General features: G+C 45.9%; 3 protein-coding genes across 3 annotated transcripts; 2 read left to right on the plus strand and 1 right to left on the minus strand.

Annotated features, from left to right (window-relative positions):
• Positions 1-1,336: 1,336 nt before the first annotated feature.
• On the plus strand, positions 1,337-2,637 carry FOMMEDRAFT_171174 (uncharacterized protein; the record flags this gene model as incomplete). Its single annotated transcript, XM_007271446.1, has 2 exons — positions 1,337-1,869; positions 1,924-2,637. 2 exons carry the CDS (start codon positions 1,337-1,339, stop codon positions 2,453-2,455), a joined length of 1,065 nt encoding a protein of 354 aa, XP_007271508.1. The 3' UTR covers positions 2,456-2,637.
• A 432-nt stretch (positions 2,638-3,069) lies between these two features.
• On the plus strand, positions 3,070-3,853 carry FOMMEDRAFT_161994 (uncharacterized protein; the record flags this gene model as incomplete). Its single annotated transcript, XM_007271447.1, has 3 exons — positions 3,070-3,148; positions 3,604-3,645; positions 3,714-3,853. The coding sequence occupies 3 exons, from the start codon at positions 3,070-3,072 to the stop codon at positions 3,851-3,853; spliced, it is 261 nt and encodes an 86-aa protein (XP_007271509.1).
• Positions 3,854-4,091: 238 nt separating this feature from the next.
• Positions 4,092-6,342, minus strand: FOMMEDRAFT_114435 (uncharacterized protein). The gene is made up of 3 exons (XM_007271448.1): positions 6,231-6,342; positions 5,949-6,171; positions 4,092-5,890 (listed from the first exon to the last, which is right to left on the minus strand). Exons 2-3 carry the CDS (start codon positions 6,162-6,164, stop codon positions 4,601-4,603), a joined length of 1,506 nt encoding a protein of 501 aa, XP_007271510.1. The 5' UTR covers positions 6,165-6,171; positions 6,231-6,342; the 3' UTR covers positions 4,092-4,600.
• Between the last annotated feature and the right edge of the window lie 1,975 nt (positions 6,343-8,317).

Here is an 8,317-nt window from a genome sequence, read left to right on the forward strand (position 1 = left end):
TTGTTGATGGGAGAAAACCAAAAGAGGTCTGAAGATACGGGCGTATGGTACTCAATCAGGATTAGTCTGTACGTATCGGCCAGTTGTCAACCAGACAAGGAAGATGGTGGAGTTGCCTTATGTGCGACTAAGCTTATTGGGTGTGAGAACTATACCTGACCCGGAAGCCATCGAAGTTACATTCGACACAGGGGTCCGTGGTATAAACAGCCCACACGAAATGTCCGAAGATCATTCAGCGGTCGGCCCGAAGTATGAGTTACGACAGATGGGAACGTGGACGAGTGGAATTAGCAGCATGTAACGTAAAGAGGTTCAAAGATGCCTAGTGATCGTCGGTGAACGGCGTCTCCATGCCTACTCGGGCCTCAAATAATCGATAGTGAGATTGCACGAGTCCAGATCAAAGACCAATGGATTTCAATTATTGAAGCGAAGGATGGCTGTGACTCAGTGTGAGCGTGCGTGCTTCATCATGTCCGAATAAAGGTCCAGGATAAACTGGCGGAGAAAGGGAGATATCATCAGTATCAACAAAAGTATGGCACGATGAAAGAAGCCAGAACCTTGACCAACAGCAAAATTTCCTTTGCCGAAAGACGACGAAATGAGATGTCGTGAGTGCTGAGCTGTCTTTCAAGTTATGCTATTGCCAAATACAGTCAACAGAACACATTGATTGTATAGGTTTGACGATGTTCCCGCAACATCCCACATTCCTCATTAACATGGAGAATCACTACATCCAGGGCAGTCACTGGATTGCCATCTCAAACAACGAATGAGGACGGAGTCTGTTATGATCGGCATGGAAGCCGAGAGTAAGTGCGGGCCGAGGTGATCGGGTTCGTTGGCGACTAAAGAAACCAATCAGCACGATGCACACTGAAGCAACCCGTATCCTTTTCGCTGAGAAGCTAGACTTGATATACTACTACAGTAGAATATGTCATAATGCATAATGCTGGGAAGGGTCATTTCTATATTCATTATGAGATTTATGCATTATGACATTATATTTTGGCAGAGAATGACCATTTGGTTCTGAGAAAAAGTCATTCATTATGACAATTATACATTACCACATTATGCATTATAACATATTTGACTGTATGAACCTAAAGAAAGGCCACACGTCAGTGGCGTATCTGGGGATGGCCGTAAAATTCTTTCCTTCATGAAAAGGATATTTTATTACCTAATATCTATAGGATCGACGACGATCACGTGCTGCTATGGCCGTTACACAAGGATGACATCATCACACATTGACTCCATGCTATTGCTCACTGACTTGTAGTACTGTACTGCCAGTAGTCACTGTAGTAATTCGACCATGGCAGACATTCCAGCGCCAGACTTATTGTCACAAACAGCAGAGAACAAGCAGTCTCCTTTGGCTCCCCCTCCTCAACACCCAGACACCTCAAAGATGCCAGGTGATTATAACACAGATTCCAAACAACCCGCACCTTCAACCGAAGGACCGTCATCCATCGTCGCTGCAGCAGGTCCTTCCTCCTCCCAAACTCAACCGAAACCTCAGACCGAAACCTCCGGATTCTTCAAACGAGCACTCTCAAAGGACAACCGTCGTACAGCCCATCGCTTCTTCTCCGCCTACGCCCAAACATGGGTTGGCATGTCCCCACTTTGGCTCATGGGCGAAGCCATCCTCCCCGGTCACAAAGTTGGCACTCAATTCAACAAAGGAAGGAAGAACCTATTCGGTGTCGCGGAGGAGGTCCGTCAGGTTGTTACGACGAGCGGGAAGGATGTCGTCGTTATTATTGACGAGAAACTCTTCGGTCGTGGAGAAGGCGGAAAGCAAGTTACAGAGAGGACTGCAGAAGTCATCAAAGCTGCAGGGTAAGCGATTCACTCCAGCTCACCAGCACACAGATATTGACAAACCGTAATTAGAGAGAACGCCTTACTAGTCGTAACAACCTCCCTCGACAAACTCTCCACCCAATTCACTTCCACCAAATCCAAAGCATCCTCCCAAACCCAAAAATTCGACCTCCGCGAACTCGCCAACGACCCCAAACTCAAACAATCTCTTAGACAACACAGTCGAGACGCACTCGTCCTCCTCGACAACGCACTCAAACACCCCGTGGTAGTCACCGGCGTCTCCCGCTTCGCACGTTCCCGAGGAATCCCGCACGCCGACGCTCTTCTACGTCTTGCATCTCTCGGCCTCGGCAGGATCCTTCGCGCCATGCCAGAAGAGGTCCAACAAGAGGTAAGCGAGCACGTAGAAGCCAAGATCGAAGAAATCGACGCGGAGGAGCTCGAACGCACAAGTACGCAGGAAGAGCGCGTGGAGGCAGAGAATATCGGGAAAACAGCAGAGAAGGCAGCAGTTCCGAAGGTCGAAGGCAGCCCGCCTGGTGACAAGGACGATCCCTACGCGACAATGAAGAAAAAGAACGAATGCATCATAATGTAAAGGCATACATGCATGAGGCGAATCCACAATCGTAATATGATGACTCACGACTTGGACAGTGTTTAGTTCGTACTTTTGCAGGTACACATGCAGATGTAGTATACACGCATCCATTTACAGAATGTAGTAGTTCTTGATGTTCCCGCACCCAGATTCTGGCGCTATCAAGCCTCAATATAACCAACCCAGCTGATCTAAGTACCAGACACCAAGGATAAGTAAAATCAAATTAACAAACCGAAGCCAATCCACGAGAACTGAAGCAACATCTGAAACACCTAGCTCGGCGGTTATACCGTACCTCATCCTCATCCTTCCTCCCTGCACACCTCACTCAATTCACCCGCGAACAGAACTCCATCACCTCAATTTCTCATCTCAATTACAAAAACGATGCAATAGAGATAATCAAGCAGAAGAAAACCAGTACCAATACCAGTACCAATACGTTACCAGGAACCCAGAACCAAGCTTGGTGAGACAGGAGTACTAGTAGTGCTAGTTATAGCACTATCAGAGACGTTCAAATTCGAATCTGTTTCATCACAACGTGGTATTGTCCAGTGACATCTGACCAAGTTTACGAGACGGGATGGAGGGAGACAGATAGCGGGATGCTTGATGAGCATCATGATGTTATCGTACCTTCTGCGAATGAAGAACCGCAGACTGGAGAGGGAGGGGAGTGGGAAGGTGTGAAATATGGAGTAATGCAATCAAATAGTGCCACTCTACCCCCTTTACAACAAATTTCCTCAGCATGTCGATGTTGGGAAAGGAATGACAACTAGATAGGACACACGTACCAACATGAATCCACGCATAGCTGGTCGCTACAAGACATGGTCTACACCAGTATCGAGGCGCAAAGAAAGAAGGGCGAGCTATTAATTTTATCCTCCACGCCGTGCCAAATTTCAAATCGTTCCAATTATAAGTCGTACTTAGACGCCAAGGTACTGGAAGTTTCATACAAGACAAGTCAACTTGTGCAAGCTATTTGAGCAAGGTAACGCAAAGTCCATCACAAAAGATGACTGTACGGCGAAAACATTCTCACTCTTGCAGGCTTTTCTATGCCTCGTATGCCTAACTCAAAGATGAGTATTAACTTGACTGGAGTGGAAAAAGTGTTGAAAATGATTCAGAAAATCCTGCTCCGGAGTCTCGACTAGGTACTTACGTAAAACGTAAGAAGCCTTCCCGCGTACACGGTCACGTTACCACGCGAAAAAATTTCGACACCAGGTTTGAATAGGGACTGGTGCGGATGGGTCTATCCGCGAAACCGCACCGCGGATAAGCATTTCCACGGATAACTTATCCGCGGATGAAATTCCCACGGATACCGCAGTTTCTGCGTATCCACAAAAAACAGCCGGAAATTTGCGGGACTAACTTAGACAAGTAGAAATCAACTGTTGTTTCTTATGCAATCACTCGTGATACATCACAACTGTGACTAATGTCACACTTAGGTAATTAAAACAACGTGAATTTTTTTATCGGCTAGGCTAAGCACTCAAGTGACTCAACCGCGGATACTGCGGTAACCGTGGGAAAATTCATCCGCGGATAAGCTATCCGCGGATAGGTGGTGCGGATAACGGTGGCGGATGTCGCGCCAGTCCCTACGTTTGAATGAATATTAGAATAAAAAGCCAGGAGTCCGCTTTTGTCTATAAAGTATTTTAGAAAGACAGGATTGCATATGCAAATATCATATGTTACTAGCTACAAAAAAAGTCGCAGCTGAGTCATAGACGTTGCGTGGACGGACAAATTCAAGAAAAGCATACACTGATCCCGACAGTCAAGAAAGACGGTACGGGGGGAAAGGGTCCGGAGGAGGATATGAGAGAGGATATGTCTGGAGAGGCACATAAGGTCATAAGAGAGGATGCAGTTGTTTGAATAGATAGCGATGTGCGAGTTGAAAAGGAGGAGGAGGGAATGGGCATCACGAAAGCCAGCGGAACAAAACAACAGTGCGATTGTCGACAGTTGAAAGACACATTGAGAAAGAGAGAATAAAAGAGAATAAAACTGTAAAAAGAAACGTATAAAAAGCCGAACGCCCTGCACGAACAGCAAAATACTTAACCATAGAACACAGAATTAGTTTTATTTTTCAGCAAGGCTCCGTCACATCGCCTTGCCAGCGGGTACGCCGCGTCCACGACCGCGCCCTCCCCTGAAATTACCGCGGGCTCCCTGCGGCGGCACCCCACCACGTCCACGCGGTGGAGGTCTCTCGCCTCTCTCCTTTTTCGTCTCAACAACAACGCGGTAGCTCTCGCCAGAATCGTGCTTGTAGACGATTCCACCGTCCCCACCCTGGTTGACGTTGAGGCTCGCAGTGATCGCACGCTGCGCGCTCTTGACATCGTCATATTCAACAAACGCGCAAGCGCTGCTACGCACAAACTCAATCTCCTTGATTTTACCATACTTCACAAGCAGTTCTTCCAGATCTTCGTTCCTGATAGGGTCGACGAGTCCCTTGACGAAGACATGCGGGGAGGTAACGCCTAGTGCCTGTTGGTACAGATGATGGCTTGCTCGTCCATTCTTTTGAGTAGAGCCGGGCCGAGCACCGCTGGCGGAAGAAGCCGAAACTGGTGTATTCGTTCCGCTGCGGGAAGGTGGCTGCGGCGCCGGAGCAGCTTCGACGCTCATACCTCGCGACTCCTGGGCGACGGCGGAGCCCCATTTCTTAGAGTTGGCAGCGGCAAGATTAGCCCAAGTCTTTGGCGCAGCGGGTTGAGGAAGCTGGGCAGGCTGTTGAGGAGCTGGCGGCTGCTGTTGGACGGCGGGAGCAGCTGACGGTTGGGGAGCCGGTACAGCAGGAGATGGCGATGGCGATGGTTGAGCTGCAGGCACAGATGCAGGAGCTGACGTTGGCGTTGGTTCACGAACAGGCTCCTGGGGAGCAGGAGGCTCTACAATGGGCTCCGGCTCTTTGGATTCAGCGTCATGGCGCACACCATTCGGCTGAGGTCTAGCGGGCTCTTCGACGACAGCGGTCGGCACTGGCTCAGGCTCGGGCTGGGGCTCGGGCGTTGGCTCTCGTATTGGCTCATGTACAGGAGCGGGCTCTGGAGCGGAAGCTGTGGTGATAACTGGCTCGGGCTCCACATGCATTGAAACGGCAGGAGCTGCTTCAGGCTGCGGTTCTTCTGCTTCCTCTGCCTCCTCATCCTCAACGGATTCTTCCTTGAGGAAACGGAAGATATCATTGAGGACAAAGTAACCATTCGGCTGTTCCGCCAGGAAGAACGTCTGGACAAATTTGCGCCAGGCCTCGCCGCGATTCGACATCTCCCCAATAACTTGAATGATAATTCCGTTATTGGCGGATGCCTGAGCATCAACGCTATGGATGAAGACCTTGCAGTCTTGAAAACCGATCGACAGAATCTTCTGGTGAATTTCCTGTTCCAGCGCGTGATTAGTTTTCTGACATTCAACCACACCGCTCTCCAGAACATACCTGCTGGCCATAACAAGGGCGCCCATCCTCACCCTCAGTTCCATGGATGAACGTCGATTTTTTGGTGTAGAAGCAGTGCAGGCGGTTTGGCTGCTTGTTTACGAAAGTATAGTACTGCGGGACGAATTGCCAGCCGACCTCGGAAGGAACGACATTTTGATGAACAGAGCTGGCCGGGTTGGATGCAGGCGCGGGCGAGGTGGAGTTGGCAGACATTATGCACCTGGAAAAAATTGACGAGGACTGAGTGGTGCATGTGTAAGCACACGCAATGGGACTTACAGAGAAACAAGGAGATCTAGGCGATGAATCGATGCAAGTTTGAAAGAGACAATGCCGCAGCTGATGCTGGAGAGGACGATGACGGGGCGATGAAGCCGGCGAGAACGATGTGGAGGACGAAAAGACGGGAGTCGTAGACGACGGGCGAGGTTACTCAAAGGACGCGCCCCCGCAGATCGCTGGCACACATTTTAAGTCTCCGCCTCAAATTAAAGCACGTGACTTATTATCCATTCTCTGGCCTTCGCGACTGAATTATCATTATTATTTGCTCGATTATTCTGCTTTTGTCGCACTTGGCCTTGTTTGGGCCCCAGATGCACTAAAAGCAGAAAAATATCACACTGACTTCTGTATCAATAGCATCACACCATGTTGGTTTACTGTAAGAATTGCAAGCTAGACGTCCATTCCAGGCCAGTACGCGGCCACTGATGTCTACGAAAAGCGTCACAACTTAAATCTACTACTAACCAGTCCGTCGTATAGATCACCAACCTCGCTTTTGTTCTGTAATATTTGTACAGGTCAGTGTTTAGAGTTTACAGGCTGGAAGAAACGAGAAAATGAGTATCCTTACTTATTCCTTCCAAGAGTTGCCGACCAATGTCAGTCCAGGCGCCCGCGGCAGTCTTATCCGACACTGTGAATATAGTTTCATCACCGTCCTTGACTGTCAATGTCGTCTACTCGTCAGTCACTGGCAGAAATAACAATGAATGATGAGTTGCACTTGCTCACCCTTTATCTCAGTCATCTTCTCGTTCCCGCCAGGTCCCTGAACAGGAGTTTCGCTGAGAGAAAAACTTATGCTCGGATCGGTTTGACTTCCCGATACCAATTCCCTATCTGAGACACATTGTAGATGTAAGTCATAGATATTTCATACAGTACAGACTAGAGGATACATACATGTCATAAGTGCAGCTTGTGCTTCAGCTTTTGAATCTTGTGCGTAGACATCTCTTCTACCCATCCTTTCTAGTCGTTACTTGTTTTCTTTTCCTTAAAAATTAGGTGCGAAATAACTCAGGAGACTATCAACTGTCTTTAATAATGAGAAATCTCTCTTGATCTTGACCTTTTTATACTGAAGATGACTGTTTGCACACTCTTACAGAGCAAACGTGTTACAAGTAAACTATTCCATGCAATTGCACAAAGTGAATGATAGTGTTGATTAAATTGCACACATACAGAAGGTTACGCCACTAGTATTAGTACCAAGACTTTCCAATCTACGTTAGTTTATTGTTGCCACACTAATGGAAATTGATTGTATCATGCATATTGCTAAATTCCCATTTAATCAAACGTTCAATTGTTTCAATTGTGCAAATAGGGAAATTATATCAGCAAATAAGCTAATATCATTATTAACCTAAATTATACTTACATTGTAGGTTCTGTAGTACTTAATCAAGGCTATGTTTTCTTTATTCAACTAGTATTAGTCTACTATTAACATGATGTGTCTTGCCTTAGTATAATCCTAGTTAATAAGGATAATGATTTAGATTAGAGGTACAGTAATAAGTACAAAGTAGTTGACATCTTTAGATAGGCTTGAATTTTAGATACAGACTATAACAATGCTACTAAATATCTCTTCTTCTTTTGTGTACTAATAAAGACCTGGAAAGATGTACTTAATATTAGAGAGAATACTAAAGATTATAGGAATAAGTTTGTACAGCTGTACTGTACTCTTTTCCAGTTATATTCTTAGTTATTATTAGTCTGCTTATACTTACTATTACTAAGACAAATGTATTGTTATGTATTAGGAATGAAGCTGCTTCTTGTAAGAATATACATACAATAAACAAATCAAACAATTATATTCTGAAATATGCTAAACAAGTAAAAGAATGTACTAGTAAATAAATTATATTTTCACAATTTTCTAATATATATAAGAAACACATTTAATATAGACTTAAAAAAAACAGAGTAGTTAAAATAGAGAAAAGCTGTATTACTTAATAATACTTTCTCTAAACAATTAGCTTAGAAAATGATTATTCTAATAAATACTCAAATCTTAGAATGATTCTAAATTATAAGGAAGAAATTAGTTTTGACTC

This window comes from Fomitiporia mediterranea (assembly GCF_000271605.1).
Source record: "Fomitiporia mediterranea MF3/22 unplaced genomic scaffold FOMMEscaffold_17, whole genome shotgun sequence".
NCBI lineage: Eukaryota > Fungi > Basidiomycota > Agaricomycetes > Hymenochaetales > Hymenochaetaceae > Fomitiporia > Fomitiporia mediterranea.